The 16,928-nt window shown below is 34.2% G+C and overlaps 1 protein-coding gene across 5 annotated transcripts in view; it reads left to right on the plus strand.

Annotated features, from left to right (window-relative positions):
* LOC140443358 (uncharacterized) overlaps nucleotides 1–16,928 on the plus strand; it is a 142,139-nt gene that overhangs the window by 48,360 nt on the left and 76,851 nt on the right. For all 5 annotated transcript variants that reach the window (XM_072534573.1, XM_072534574.1, XM_072534576.1 and 2 more), the window contains 4 exons: nucleotides 1,088–1,392; nucleotides 5,443–5,632; nucleotides 8,762–8,937; nucleotides 14,475–14,643. In XM_072534573.1, the coding sequence (XP_072390674.1) occupies nucleotides 1,088–1,392; nucleotides 5,443–5,632; nucleotides 8,762–8,937; nucleotides 14,475–14,643 (840 nt within the window). The remainder of the gene's footprint in view (nucleotides 1–1,087; nucleotides 1,393–5,442; nucleotides 5,633–8,761; nucleotides 8,938–14,474; nucleotides 14,644–16,928) is intronic.

The following is a 16,928-nucleotide window of genomic DNA, read 5'->3' on the forward strand; positions in this document are numbered from 1 at the left end:
AGGTTCCTTCTCCTATCGGAGGTTGAAAATCATTATCGCTATTTTAATTTTATTGTCCGCGCTTCTGAATAATTCTAATGAGCTGCAACCGAACCACTCTCTCAAATTTCTTAGCCAGGATATTTTGCGTCGTCCTGGGTTTCTCTTCCCTTGTATCTTCCCTTTCATAATTAACCTAAGTAATACGTACTTCTCGCCCCTCATTATATGACTCAGATATTGAATCTTTCTAATTTTAACGGTTTTTATGACTTCACATTCTTTCTTATTACTACAGTTTTCTAATTCTAATTACTACAGTGAGCCAAAAGAAATGAAAAACCAAAAATATTTATAGAAGACTAGATTAAACATAGTTTTGGACATAATGTGTTACCATTACCATTAACTTACCATTGTAAATTCAATCTCATTGAACATATTTGGGGAATATGCAAAACTTACTACGATAACTCTATTGGACGCAACGTAAAGTGACGCAGCAGTTTTGGAAACATGACAAGAAGCATTGATTATTGCTACTCGCTACAAATTAGGAAAAAAAGTGCACGGAAATGTGAAAAGTTAATAGAAGAATGTTGGAATCGTGAAAATTGCGTCGAAGCAATTAACTTAGTCATCATTTACATTCCAAATGAAGATACCTACAACAGTGATTATGAGTATGGATTTAATTTCCAATTACACTTTAAGGTAATATGTTTTCTTTTTCTCATTAAGAAAAATTTTGAGTGTTATTGTAATAGTTTTATCAGTAAATAGTTACCACTACCATTTAGAAACAATAGAATTTGTAATTGTTTTCTATTTTTGCACTAATATTGTATATTTCTCTAAATGCACGTAAAATACATTATCAGGCTAATCCGTATTTTTGCGTATCTTCGACAGTTTCTTTCTCTTTCGCAGCACTGCGGACCGTTTAAGTTAAAACTTTCATCCCTTATTAAAAATAGTCGGCAAATTCGTGAAATGTACTATATATCTGTCCGTGTTATTTAATTTTTGGTTAATTCTAAATAGTACATCTATAAAATAAAATAGTTTGTAAATAATATAATAATTAATAATTTTCTTTTTCTTTCAGTTATCCGAAAGTATACCGATAGTTTGGCTTCTGATGTATGACTTGTACCACAGATCATTCAATAAACGGGAAACAACGATAGCTGCTTTAGCTCGGGAATTGTTTGATGCATATGGTTTAACTTTTGCTGAAAATGCACTTTGGACACAGAAAATAAAATTGGCAGCAGCGGTTGCACGGTTGAGAATCAAGAATAACGCATTATCTCTCAGTGAGTTATTACCTCTACATCTGAGAGATGAGAAAGTGACGGAGCAAGCCCAGCATAATCCTGTAACCTGTTGGATAAATATCTGCAAAATAAAGTAACGTTTAATAATAAGTTAGATTGTAGAACAAATACCTATCAAGTCCGAATTGATTTTCTTGTGCATTTTATATTTTAAGTTTTGTATTAAAGAAGATAACAGGTTTTCGAAGATGTGTATATTATCTTTTTACTATATTCTTCTTTTCCTTTTTCAACTTTTCCTTTATCAGGGGTCACTGTTTCTTACTCTCCATTGCCACTCATTTCTTTCCATCGAGTCTTCTTCACCTAAACCTTTTTCTTTAAAGTCCTCTACCACACAGTCCATCCATTTTCTCCTCGATTTTTTTCTACCTCTTCTTCCATTAACGTCTAATAGCTATATTCTTCATCCCACATAGTTTTCATCTCTACGTCTGTCATGATCAAACCATTGCAGTCTTTGTTCTTTGAATCTTTTTTAAGACTGTGGTCAACCTGGCTGGCTCTTTCCCTAATCAAGTCGTTTCTGATCCTATCCCTTCTAGTCTTACCCAACATCCACCGTAACATTTTTATTTCAGCTAACATTCGCTTCCAGTTAAACCAACCAGCCTGTATCCTGTCGGAAATTTCTCGATCTAGTGTCCCATTTTTCATTATATAGGAGCCTTCTTCTTTTTCTTTAGGTGCCGTCTTCTTAGCGAAGGTTGGCGATGACCAAAATTTTCCCTATTTTGGGCTTTCCTTATTAAACTTTGAAAGTCTAATCCTGTCCAATCTTTGATGTTGCGCAGCCAGGTCATTTGTCGTCTACCCGGGCCGCTTCTGCCTTCTATTTTCCCTTCTATAATAAGCTGAAGGAAGTTATACCTGTCGTGTCTAAATATGTGTCCAAGATAAGACGTTTTACGCTTCTTGGCAATTTCTGTGAGTTCACGTTCTCTATTCATACGCTTTATCATATCATATCCATATAGGAGCCAATTCCTCTTCCTCCCAACCACATATACTCCGTTTTCGACGTACTAACCTTAAGTTCTCACTCTTCAATAGCCCTTCTCCAACATTCCAACTTCTCCTCCAACATTTCTTTGTTCTCCTCTACTAACACGATATCATCAGCAAAGAACATTGAACAAGAAACACCTTCCCTTACTTTCTCTGTCAGTACATCCTTAACAAGAATAAACAGGTAAGGATTCAGTAAACAGCCTTGATGCAAACCAAACGTCACTTGAAAACTTTCGGTCAATCCGACAGCAGTTCTTACTTCGGAGTACGCTTCTTTATACAATTCCTTCACGAACCTTGCGTACTTCTCAGGAACCCATTTGTAGCTCGTATATCTCCATAGCTTTTGTCAAGGAACTGCGTCGTACGCCTTCTCAAGATCTATAAATATCAAATGTAGCTCTCTTTTCTTCTTGCTGTATTTCTCTATTAACTGTCGTAACTAACGTAAATAAAGCATCCATTGTCTTCATTTCTGGCATAAACATAAACTGTTTTTCCCCTATTGATGTCTCTAGCCTTAACCTTTTCTCTACAGTTCTCTCCCAAATTTTCATTGTGTGCGACATTTACTTTATCCCTCTATAGTTTTTACAGTCCTAAATGCCCCCTTTATCTTAATATAATGATACCATCACACTTCCTCTCTCTCCATGGGTGCATTGGGGATCCTTTCTTCCTCATATATCCTACTCATATATTTGCCACAAAATATCAACCCTTTTTTCTCCTAGTGCCTTCCAAACCTCCATGATATCCCATCAGTTCCAACTGCCTTAGCGTTCTTCGTTCTATTTAACGCCCCGGCAACTTTATCTCTCGCTATCCCCGGTATTAGATTCTCATTTGGGATCCCGCATCCTCTGCCTCTCCTGTGGTGTTTTTCATTTAGAAATTTATTAAAGTACTCATACCATCTTTGCTGTATTTCAACATCGGTTTTTAACACTCTTCCATCCGCACTCTTAATCTGCCCACTTATTGTCCCTTGCTTAAGCAATGCTGTAGAAACTTTTCATCCTCTTGGGTGTCTCCAACTCTTCATACAGCTGTGCAGAAGATCTTTCCTTAGCATTAGCTACAGTGCGTTTTGCTTATTTCTTTTCCACCTTGTATATATCTTTATCTTACTCTCTTTTAGACCTTTCATACCTTTTTCTAACCTATTTCTTTTCTCTAAGCTTCTGTTGCACCTCATTGTTCCATTACCAAGTTTCTTTGTCTCTAGGAGGTGCTTTACCAGATGTTCTTGCTAACACTTCTTCTCCCACTCGAAACGCAACTTTACTGTTGGCTTCCTACCAGCCATTTACCGTATCTTTTTCTTCAAGCTCTTCCTGCACTCTACTCATAAATACTATTGCCAAATCCTTATCCTTTAACTTCCACTACTTTACTTTCTGGTGGCCTACTTGCTTTCTTTCCTTTTCATCTTTATCTCCGTCTCCACTACTACCGATCAGTGATGACTAGCTACACACTCACCTTTTATCACTTTACAGTTTGTAACCTCTTTTAGTTGACTTCTATACAACACAAAATCTGTCTGACTTTCTCTTTCCCCAATACTATAGGTAACATACTGGTCTTCAGTCTTCGTAAAGAACGTATTAATGACAGCCAAATACCATGCCACTGCAAAGTCAATCACACTATTTCCTTCATCATTTCTCATTCCCATCCCCAAACCTCCATGAACGCTTTCTATTCTCGTTCTTTCTGTACCAACATGTCAATTCAAATTACCTGCAATAAAACACTTTTCGTCTACAGGAGTCTCGAGCATCTCGCAATAAAGGGCCCTTCAAAATTCTTTATTTTTCTGTTTTTCACACTCTACCTGTAGGACGTAGGTACATATAATACTCACGTTAGTATAGTCTGTATTCAGTTGGACACTCATTACTCTATCACTTCTTCTGCTTACCCTTACAAGATGTTCCTTCTATTCGTTCTTCAAAATTAGACCTACTCCATTCCTGCCGTGACTGTTTAAACTACTATATAATAAGTTGCATCCAACTCAAAGATCTTTCGTCTTATTAACTTTCCAATGAGTTTCCTGTACATAAAGTCACCAATCCTTCTCCTCTGCATGAAATCGGCGAGCTCTCTTCCTTTACCTGTCATGCTTCCGACGTTGAGAGTTGCAACTCTCAGGATTAGCTTCTTCCCTTTTAACAATGTTTTTACTGCAGTATGCCCTTCCTAACGCAAACTCACTCCCTTTATCGGGGTTTTTTTTACTATATAATGTCCGATAATCGAATGATGGCAATCCTATTGTCAATAATAATTTTTTTGTAGCAGTTCGGAATAGATCAGCAGATGTTTTGTGGTACCACTCTCTGGTGTCTGATTACATAGTCGAAGTATTCCACCTTTCAAGTATTTATTGGTTTCATTATTTCTAAAGTCTTTTTCATTCGATTTGATACTATTCATTTTTTTTTTTTTTTTCGGTCTACGCAGCTTTCCCGAAATATTATCTGGTAGCACCGCATTACAAATGCTTCCAAGGTAACTTTTAGTTGACTGAAATGTTTTTTAATTAATTCGTTTTAGCGGAAATAAATCGTTATATCTATAAAATGAACTTTGAGGAACAGTTAAAACCAATATCTCATTTTGGACAAAAAGTGAATTTAACGCGTTTTGCTTTTAAGCACCTCATTTGTTCCTTCAGATCACAACTTGTTGATCACTAAAATTAATCTATTAGATGGATCTAAAGGAACATCTACTCCTATATATTTTAAGTTCCTTGATTTTGATTCGATATCATTCACGAGTTACTTTATAATCTATCTGATTTCTTATTACTTTATTTTGAATGTCTGCTAGTGACTTCTAAATATATAATCGACGCTTTGGTTATTTAAAAATTTTATTTGTCTCATATACATAGCTTGTTCTCAGTACTGAATTTTATAAAGCGATCCAAGATCGTAATATAGTTTCTCCAATACCAAAGTAGGTATCTACAGGACAAGTATACAAATGATTTCTGGTTTACCAGAAAAATCCACCAATTATAGATTAGTCAATAATTTCAAAAGATTAAAATAATAAATAATGACTTTTAGTTTTTATGGTATGTATTATATTTTAGGGACAACCAATCGTTGTGCGACGATATCGAAAAAACTTTTTCTTTAAAAATGGTTTCGGACGTCACAAGATTAGATAAACATACTTTTAAATGGGACAGGCACTGCCCACAAATTATAGTCTTTCATGCTTCTATGAGAACTCAATTAGCTAAAAGTCACTTTGTCAAGAATCACATATTTGTTGTTCAGGTAAATAAAATGAATTTCTATTAAAATACTTGTGTATATAAATACGAATCAAATTTTAGTAATTTTTCTATTCAAAGGCTAGATTATTCTAGACGCAAAATACGCATTGCGTCTAAAAGGCAACTAATGAGACCGCTAAAAGGCGGCACGGAATCAATGAAAAAAAAAATTAATTACTTTTTTATATTTTTTTGGAATCTAAAATAAAGTTGGATATACTTCTGCGTAAATTAAGGGGTCCAAAAACAATAAGTAAGTAGTAAGTTATATTCATATACCAAATAGCTGCAAAAAACCGTGAATAGTAAATTAAAACCACATACAGAATGACTGCGAGTTTAGTGGCCCAAAACTGCGACTGCTAACTTAAACCCATGTGTTAAACTCTAAAATTTACAGCTATTCGGTATATCGTGCGCAACAAGCAGCGTACAAGAAAAACATTGTTAGGATTGGGGTTCCATTTATTGGATCCACAGTTTTGGTTATATAGTAGTTGGCGCTTACTAATTAACCACAAAACCTAAAGTGTAAGGTTGTCGTTTGTTGTACCCACTGGCTTCGTTATGTTGGGTTCTGGATCGTAACAATCCTATATGAATAATGTAGTTAAGGAGCGCAGAAAACTATATTTTAAATATTAATACTAAAGGCGGCCGAATCGTAAAAATGGTATTCGATGGCGCCGTATGTAAGCTATTAATACAAAACTCTGGGTGCCATTTTTGATCAATGTGCGTTGGCCTTTGATTATCTTATACCTGATAGACGTTGTGTTTTGTTGTATCCATTGGCTTCGTTATGTAGGAGTCTGAGGTGTAACAATCCTATATTTATAATGTAGTTGAGGAGCGCGGAAAACTGTACCTTTATATTTTATACCAGTTGTGGGATGTACCACTCTTGTATTATAACAAAAACAGCATCTATTGATTCGTAAAGGTGTCCGAATCGTAAAAATGATCTTCAAGGGCGTCGCACGTCGCATCTAAGCTATTAACATAAACCCCTGGGCACCACCTTCGAGCTATGTACGCTGGTCGTTTAGTATCTGATACCTGATACGAGTTGTATTTTGCAAAAACACCATGCTCAATTGAACCAATAAATCAATCAAACGACAAAATCGGTAGCTACATTATCTTTGGGTAAAGTTTTTAACAAAATTTCAGCCATAAATTTTTTTATGGATAGATGCTAACGAAGGCAAATGGCACATCGGCGGTTGGCCGGCGAGCTAATCAGGAGTGAACATCATAAATAAATGACGGAATTGTTTCAAAAAATTGAAAATTCAAGAAAATCGTACTAGTAGCGAGTATTGCCCCCTCTGGCATATTTATTACCGCTTGACAAAGATTTCTTATACTGAGAATTACCGTTTTTATTTCATCTTGATCAATTTGATCCCAAATTTTAACTAGTCGCAAAAACAGTTGTTCTAATGTGTTTGGTGCATTGGGTAGTCGTCGTAGTCGTCTCTCTACGATCTCACAAATATGTTTCATTGGGTTGAGGTCGGTGTTTCCCGCAGGTCAAACCATAGTAGGAATTTCAACCTCCTGACGATATTGCTGCACAATACTTGTAATGTGTGGCGTGGCATTATGTTGCATAAGCATGATTTATCCCCAATAAATGGTGCCCATGGCACGATATGCTATTCTTAAATGTCAGTAATATACCTCTGTGATGTACGCCTCCCGTAACCTATTCTAACTAATTCCGTACGAGCCTCCAACATAATATCACCCTACACCATTGCCGATTCGCCACCATACTGTACAGTCCCTGCAGTGTTGCACTATGCACAGCATTTTCTAGGTCTCCTGTACACTATATTTCGCCTGTCATCAGAAAAAAGGCAGTACCTGGATTCATCAGTGAACAATAATGTTTCCCAATCGTCGTTATTCTAAACATGTTCACGAGCGAAATGCAATATTTGCCTTCTATGATCTCTGGTCAATAACGATCCAATGGTGCCCTACCAAGACGCAGATCGTTTGCTACAAGTCTTCTTCTTACCGTATTTTCTCTGATTCTAAAGTTAGAACGATACAAAAATTCATTTTGTAGAGAGGTACTAGTAATAAACCTTTGTCTCAGTGTACGAAGTGTCAAAAACCGGCCTTACTTAGGAGTTGTAATCCATCTAATCCTGGTCTTCAAAACGTGTTAAAGCGGGGTATTCACGTTCCGATTTGAAGTCCCACTTAGTAAAACTACTAGTTAGATAGTCAGCTCGACTCACGCTCCGTCTTGCTATCAAATTATCGCTTCAACTTCAGTCCTAGTCTGTTTTTACAGTGGTGTACAACGGTTATCCAGAGAATGTACCGATTAAAGTCTACAAAATATAAACAGGATGTGAAAAGTGGTAGCAGCATTGTGCTTGTTAGCCATTTAAAAAGAAGGAAAAAAATGTTGGATGAAGAAATTATTCGTTGATCGTGTATCTAATAAAATATTCACTGAGGCTCATAATACCTTGTTATAAAGGATTATAATCGTTGTTCTGATATATGCCATTTATTTTACTTGATGCTTCGCTTTTTTTGCTTGTTCAACCACGAACTGATACTCCAGCGTGGCACTTTCAAAGAATGGAGTAGTAGTTGCTGTTTTGTTGTCGTTGCTGGCAATGCATGTGTTGAGAGGTGAAAGATATGAATTACTCCAAATCATATTGGAAGGTAAAGTGCAGGGCAAAAGATCAGTTGAAAGACGCCAGAACTCGTCGCTGAAAGACCTAAGAAGATGGTTTGACCGCTCATCCACAGAAATCTTTTGTGCAGCAGTTTCCAAAGCTACAATTGCCATTTGCATCGCCAACCTTCGAAAGGAGACGGCGCAATAAGAAGAAGAAGTTCCTGTTTGGCTCACTAGTGGTGATTCTTTAGCTGTAGCTAATTGTATGACTAATATGAATGGGTAGGCATCTGCTGTCATGTGTTAGTTTATTTTCAACAGCTGCTATTACTGCTACCTTCTAGGTACCAGTCCTCTGAAAATTCCGAAAACACCCCCACTCGCAGGGTCACCTCCCACCGCGACTTATAAAAAATACTTCCACAGGTTATGTAGTAATTATTATCATAATAATTATATTATATTACTTGATTTTAGGATAAATCTTTTTGTTTGGGTCCAGCCACGTTTAAAAAATTAGTAAGCGATCTAGAACTTACAGGAAGTGTGATACAAACGCATATTAATTCACCTCGGACTACTGCGTACTTGGCCACTTTATTAGCCCAAAATGAAAAGATAAAAAAACTTCTGGCATTTAGTGCAGGCAAAAGGTAACGAACTTTTATTATTATTATTTATTGGTATTTTTAGCGTCATAAAATTTAATACAAGTAACAATACAACAACTTATATAAACCAGTGTCTTTTAAATAACCTATTTGTATTTTCAACATTCGTGTTTTCTCCTAAGGCATCCTTTATATTCATTGAGATGTTATGCTTCTTTCTTGTAGCTTCGTATAATTTACACTAAGTTAATATATATGTTTCACAAAAAGGGTAAATTGGGAATTTTTGCACATTGGTGACTCAGTTTGCGTAAAGATGTGTTTATTAGTTCAGTTACGATGTCCCAGCTGCAATCGAGATATTATCACTTGGTGTGGTCTGTTCGATGTTTCGCTAATTGTTTAATTTCTTTTAATTTATTTTATGATGCACACCACTTGTTTTACCACGCACTAAATATTTAAACTCAATGGGAAATTCTAAACTGCTGTATTCCTGCTTCCCTAATTATTCTACACCAAAAGTCATGAGAAACTATTTATATAGGACCGAAGTCTGTATTGAAATCAAATCTTAAAATTGTTTTACTAATTAAACACAATCAAAATTTTCCAAAAATATAATATATTTGCCACTGGCGAAGCGTTCATGGTACCATTATTACCATTAGTAAAAGTTAAACATCTTGCAAATAAATATTTTACGACTACTGTGAAATAATTCCATTTATATTTTTTACCAACAGAAATATGTGTTAATAGTAATTCAGTAAATAGCCATCTAGATGCATGAAAATATTGGCGAGTTTATGCGACTCGGTTGCACGTTACGTTGTTACCACTTTTGTTTATGGATACGAGTGATGGTCCGTCGGCTATCGGTCGGGGCCGGCTCGTGTCTGAAAATTTTGAAAGCGCGAGGGCGTGGGCGCACTGTGGATATTAGTAGGCTTGTTACCATTTTTTTTTGTTTTGGTTACTAACTCGTTAGTACATATTACAGTGTGCGTGCAATTAAACATTTATGAGTATCGCTGCGTAATTGATCAACTACTTGAAAAGTCATCCTCCTTGTATAATTTTAAAGAAAAAAAGTAGATTATTGAAAATGAAAGACCAACACCTATTTTAAACAATTTAATAAAGGAGCCAAAAAAACAGTTCGATATTTTAAATTAGTTGGTAAAGTGAAAATCCTCGGTTATGTGGTTGCAAGAAAAATAGACTGTATTGTTGCCCATGTCTTCAGTTTTCTACAGAAAAAATGGGTGGACCAGCGGCAGAGTCCACGATTTAAATAGTCTTAGAGTTTTAAAAAGGAGAAATGAAGTTTCTCCGTTACCTGTAAGAAGTGTAGTCAATTTAATTTAGTTTGGAAAAACAAGAAACGAAAGTTCTATTAACCAAGCTTTTAAAGCAAATAGTGCTAAAAATATGAAATTGTTAAAAAATAGATATCGTTAGCAGACTTATAGATGCCGTATGTTTTTTGGCCAAACAAGAATTAGCATTTCGGGGTCATGTTGACGGCAATCACTCTGCCAATCGAGGCACTTGCAGGGAATTGTTAACATTAATTGTCAAAAAAGATCAAAAATTTTGCCAACATCTAGAAATATCAACTGATTTTTCAGGAGTTTCAAGTGACGTACAAAACAATGTTATTGAAGTCATATCTATATTTATGATTAATGAAATTAAATCAGAAATTACCGAAGCAAGTTCTGTAGTTCTTATATTGGATGAAAGAACTGATGTTTGAAACCAGCGCAACTTTCGTTTGTATTTAGACATGTTTGCTCCGACGGTGACGTTTGTGAAAAATTTTTGAAATTTGGTTTAGTGCGTTTAATGAGTTTCAGTGTGGAAATAAACATTGCGCAGACTTCTAAAAACTAAACATACAAAAATTAGAATCAGAAGACGTCAAAGGAAAACTGAAACGAGAAATTAATGCAAACCTACAATCCACACCGGAATCAATCGATGGTGATGTAAAACAACAATGGCAATTCTTTAAAAATGCAATTATCGAACCAAGTCGCGGAAAACTCACAACAACCAGATGCAAGAAAGGAGATTGGATGACAGAAGAAATCTTGGAAATGATGGAGGACAGAAGAAGGCAAAAGAATATCAACATAACTCAGTATCAACAGCTGCATAATCAAATAAGAAGGAAAATAAGAGAAGCTAAAGACACTTATTTCGCTGGAAAATGCTAAGAAATAGAAGACTTAGAAAACAAATATGACAACTTCAATCTCCATAAGAAAGTTAAAGAAATAGCTGGGATAGCAAAACAAAGAACCCCAAGCATATTATTGGACAAACAAGGAAACATTTTAGTGGAAACAGAACAAAAATTATTAAAATGGAAAGAATATATAGAGGAATTATTCCATGATCAGAGACAGAAAAATATATATGAAGATAATCAGAGTAAAGACGAGGGACCCGAAATAACAAAGTCAGAAGTTATGAATGCAGTAAAGTCCATGAAAAATAATAAAGTTGCTAGTCCAGGTGAAATACCAAGTGAATTGCTAAAACTGGTCAATGAAAAAAACATAGATATTTTAGTCCAACTACTGAACACAATCTATTTCGAAGGAATCCTTCCACGTGAAATGCTGACATCAACATTTATTTGTCTACCAAAGAAAGTAAATGCCAAAGAATGTAGTGATTATTGAACGATCAGTCTAATGTCACATAGCTTAAAAACCCTGCTAAAAATCATCCATAATAGAATACACGCTAATCTGGAGATGGATATTAATGATTTCCAGTTTGAATTTCGGAATGGAGTGGGCACAAGAGAGGCACTATTTACTTTTAACGTACTGACCCAAAGATGTTTGGATGTTAATCGAGATCTTTATGTATGCTTTATAGACTACAACAAGGCATTCGATAAGGTAAAATATGACCGACATATAGAAGTACTCAAAAACAAAAATATGGATGTGAGGGATGTAACATCGATATCAGATTTATACTACAGCCAACGATAAAATGTGAAAATTGGAAAAGAAGTGTCAGAAGAAGTGGAGATAAGGAGAGGGGTCAGCAATGCTTATTCTGAAGAAATCATACAAGAATCTTTGGTAAACGAGGCAGTAGGCACAAAAGTGAACGGAAGTTTAATTAACAACATTAGGTATGCCGACGATACAGTCATAATAACCGACAACTTGGAAGACTTAGAGAAAGAATAATAAACAAAATATTAAGATATAGTGGAGAATACGGACTCTCTCTCTTAACATCAGAAAAACCATATTCATGAAAATTAGCAAAAACAACAATACAAACCAAATATTACCTGTAGGCAGCAGATTGAGAGAGTAAAAAGATATACTTACTTGGGAACGATAATCACAGAAAATAACGATTATACTGCAGATATAAGAGTCAGAATTGAAAAAGCACGTGACAGCTTCGTGAAAATAAAAAAGATTTTATGTAGCAAAGATCTGACATTGGCCCTCAGAATAAGACTAATTAAATGCTATGTACACAGTGCACTCTACTATGGAGCTGAATCATGGACATGAAACCGGAATACAATAAATCGACTTAACGCGTTTGAAATGTGGACATTTAGAAGATTGTTAAGGATTCCATGGATAGATAGAGTCACGAATACAAAAGTGTTAAGGAGAATAGGCAGAGAGAGGAAAATGGAAAATACAATAAAATAAAGGAAATTGGAATATTTCGGACATGTGCTGGGAGGCGAAAGAGATACAACATATTGAGACTCATCATTCAAGGAAAAGTAGAGGGTAGGAGAAGCATAGGAAGAAGACGCGTTTCCTGGTTGAAGAACGAGAGAGTGGTTTGGTTGCAGCTCAAGGCAATTATTCAGTGCAGCTGCCTCGAAGGTCAGAATAGCCATGATGATTGCCAACCTTGATCGCGGAGATGGCACTTAAAGAAGAAGACAGACTTCTGATTGTGCGGCTGTAACGAGTAGGCCTACAAAAACTGGGGAAAGATAAGAATTTAGATGCAATTTTTGTTCATTCTTGTGCACATAGACTCAATTTAGTTTTATAGTAATCAGTGAAACATATTAGAGAGTCCGCAAGGAAACTAAATTCATGTAGCTGGCTGTATACCATGTATCAGAAAAAAATTATTTAAAATAATTAAAAAAAATATATAAAAGGTATAAGTATATTAAAACACCCTATCGGGCTACATCACAGAACGTTTTATTAATATTCCATCATCAGTGCCATCTTGATGTACATGTTTTGAGCCACTAAATACTTGGGTAAAAACCCTTTAAATGTTGTTAAATAAATTTTAGTTACATTATTTGATTTTATATACTAGGATGTATGAGTTAAGGATTGTTGTAGAGGTAGAGAACTAAGGTAGATTTATGCTGGTAGACTCGTTGAGTCTGTTTCTTGTATTCGTTCAGGAATTCTCGAACTATTTAAAGAAATGCATACTGACACAGCAACAATTAAATTTAATTTTAATTTCTTTTTAAGTTTATTTGAGATTATTCTCCCAAAATCATAAGCTTTGTTTGATATTTTACAAAAAAAAAATTTATGACATTGGATATTGCACGAGAAAGGTTAAGGAATTTCTCTAATTTTTGCAATTAGAGCGGAATAATTTTGAAAGTCTATGGTGAAAACAAGAAAATTTTGTAAATGATGATGTCTCCAAACCCAATAAGAGGCAACGAATTACCAATATTAGCGATGATAAAGAGACGCCTTATCGACGACTTTTTTTGAAATTTTTGACACTGATTATTCGACTTAAAATAGGTTTTCTGATTTAAAGCAAAGTATGATTTTGATAATTTTAAAAATTATGCAAAAAAAATTCCCAGATAGTGGCTTTCGTCAACTTGTAAAGCTGTATGGACAAAAATTTGACACAGTAAAGGTAAAAACAGAATTGACAGTTCTTTATAATGATCAAGATTATATTCAAAAAATGTACAAGAATTTAAAGTCTTCAGAGTTTGATAATGCATTTTCGGAAGCTTTTAAATGGGCAAACCTATTTTTAACAATGTCGACTACAAGTGCATCGTTTTTCAGCAATGAAGCGGACTAAAACATACCAAAGAAATACCCAATTGCAAGATCAAATGTCATCGCTTTCTTTAATTTTCATTGAAAACCGCTTTTTAAAAGGATAAATGACAAAACCCTTATTCTAAGATTCTGTTATTAACATTTTGGAAAATAAAGGAAATCGCCGAATTGACCTACAAAATATAAACAATAGTTTTCAAAGTATGTTTTTCTTTTTCCTACTTGTTCGTTTTTAATTTGTGTTAATTTTATAGATTATATATATATATAGATAACGATATCTCAATCAATTGTAAAATTCTGCTCTAACATTAGCCAGAACGCGTGTTCGCCATTAGCCAGAACGCGAAGATAATTGGGGAAACAGGAATTTAACATTTTGGAAATTCACAATAAGTTTTCTATGGCCTGTTTGACGATTCACCACCATCCCAAATTATTTTAAGTTAAAACAAACCAGTTCAAACAAAAATCTCGTAAATTAGATTTTATTTTATGTTTTAGGAAAGATGAGTATGAATCTTATTTTAACGAATTAGGAATGTCAAATATTAGGTTATTTTCTGATAGACTGATTGATACACCCGCTGATGCCAATTATATGGAAGAAGTAGTTGCTGTTTTCGCCACACCACCAAACAGTTATTCGGCTGTTTTAGATCCGATAGATTTGGTGAGTTTTTTTACTATTTATGGTCTGATTATTTAATATTTTTGCATATTTTTTCTGTTAACATCATATCGACCCTCCCAACGAAAACTGTCGTAACTCATTTTTTTTCAATTTTGAGTTATTACCATAAACAGATTTCATGATAACAAAATTTCTTCCAGAGAATACTATAATAACTTAAATCGTAATATAGACAACACAATATACATTAATGTAAATGTAGTAGATGTATGTAATCTAATACCGTGATTATGTTTTAGTTCTTTACTCTGTTTGGAGTACCAGAAACTGACTTCACTACGAATTTTGACCATGATGAATGGCATGTGGAATGCATATTTTAGATTCCCTTGCCGACTAATTCATCAATCTATCTGCTTTGCAAGGTTTAGAAAGCACAGTGGTAAAGATTTGAATTCAGTTTCGCCAAGTAGGAAATCTTATGATTTCTCTTGTTGTTATTAGATGGCGTTATAACGTCTGTAAATAATTATTTCGATAATTATTGTCCTACGACGGGAGATATTTTGTTTCGATTCAGAGAAACTACATATGTAGCTCTGATGACACCTAAAAAGGTTGAAATACGTATAAGCGGCTTGCGGTTGCCCTGCTTCGAAATAAAAATCTAATACCGTCATTATTTTAAAGAGATAACCTTATTTTATTAAAAATTAAATCATTTAATGAATTAAAAATTTATGTTAAATATTGTAAAATAGGTTTGCAAAAGTACTGTGATTTTAAGTTTATAAACAATTAAAATAACTCATATGCAATAATCATATGCAAATCAGATGCAATTATAATATATGTAGGAAGTTATTTTTTTTGTATTCGGTATTTTGGCATGTTTACACGAATTCCAAAAAAAAAAACATAATATCCTATGAGCCTTAAAACGCGAGTTTTTCAAAAATTTACCGGGACTTTGTTTATAAACAAGGATTAAAAGTTCAAGCTTAGACAAAAAAACTTATAAACGATTCCTTTAAAAATGAGCCGTCCATGATGCGCAAAAGATAAAGGGTTTAAAAGCGAAGGGATTTTACAATTTCAAAAACTGAATTTATAAGTTCAAATTTACAAAGGTCGCAATATTTCCGGTTCTAATCAACTAAAATTAATGTTTTTTTTTTTTTAATTTGGGGTATCTCGTAGCATAGATCATAAAAATGCATTTAGTTAATTTGTGTATTGTTTATATTTATTTAACCGAGTAATTTGTTTAAATAATTTAAAATAAATATTTATTTTGCAAAATTTTACTTTTCAAAACTTACTTACAAAATTGTAAGGCCCCACTTGGTCAATATATCATTCCAATATATTTTGAAGAGTGTAGGTACTATGCAGCAGCCTTGCTTGAGACCCTTACTAGTAGGAAATTCTCTAGTGAATTTGTTTAAAGTTTACCGTCATATTTTTATAAAGTTGTTTACTGCTTTTGTATATGTTTTTAATTATTCCATGTTTTTCCATTGCTACCCAAAGCATTGAAAGTGATACACTATCGTATCAATATTCTGAGCTAAAGAGTAGATCAGGTTTGTTAATTTTTTACTAAGTTTTGATTTATATAAGAATGATGTTGAGTCATTTTGCAGTGCATCAATATTGTATTTGAGTAGATTCATTCCCAGTGGTTTTGTATAATTATCACAGCTACCCAAGCTGCCAGGACCGGCATATAGCCAAGTCAACTGTAGGTAGGTACATGTAATCAGATCAAATATTATCATTCGAGCGTAATGTCAAAAAACTCTTTTTATAAACATACAAATTTCCCATAATTATTGTATTCTTTTATTAATCATTATTTTAAGTCTCAACGAAGAAAATGCTCCCAAAATTATGAAGATCTTAATTTAGTCAAATTGACTGGAGCGGACGTGAAAATTAGTAAGTTTTAGGAAAACGGGTAATATCCCAAACAGCACATTAGAACTGACAAACCCGTATATACAGTTATGATGAGTAAACGTTTAACTTAATTGACCTACATATTAACAAATTGCTTGGAATTTATATAACTTTCTACTTGTTATTTATCGTTATTTGGTTTTTAATTTGAAGAGAGTTGTACGATGACAAACTAATACTTAAAAGTCTGCTTTCGAATGAATAGGTTGTAAAGTCGTTTGAGTATTCAGTGTGTGCAAAAAATTAGTTGAGTATTGTTATAAAAGTGTTTATTTTTAAATTTAGAGTGTGTACACTTACCGGTGAATCCACGTAAGTCAAATTTACCTTTATTGTATGAAATAATGTGGCGTCCCTGGAGT

Source organism: Diabrotica undecimpunctata, chromosome 6, assembly GCF_040954645.1.
Source record: "Diabrotica undecimpunctata isolate CICGRU chromosome 6, icDiaUnde3, whole genome shotgun sequence".
In the NCBI taxonomy this organism is placed as follows: domain Eukaryota; kingdom Metazoa; phylum Arthropoda; class Insecta; order Coleoptera; family Chrysomelidae; genus Diabrotica; species Diabrotica undecimpunctata.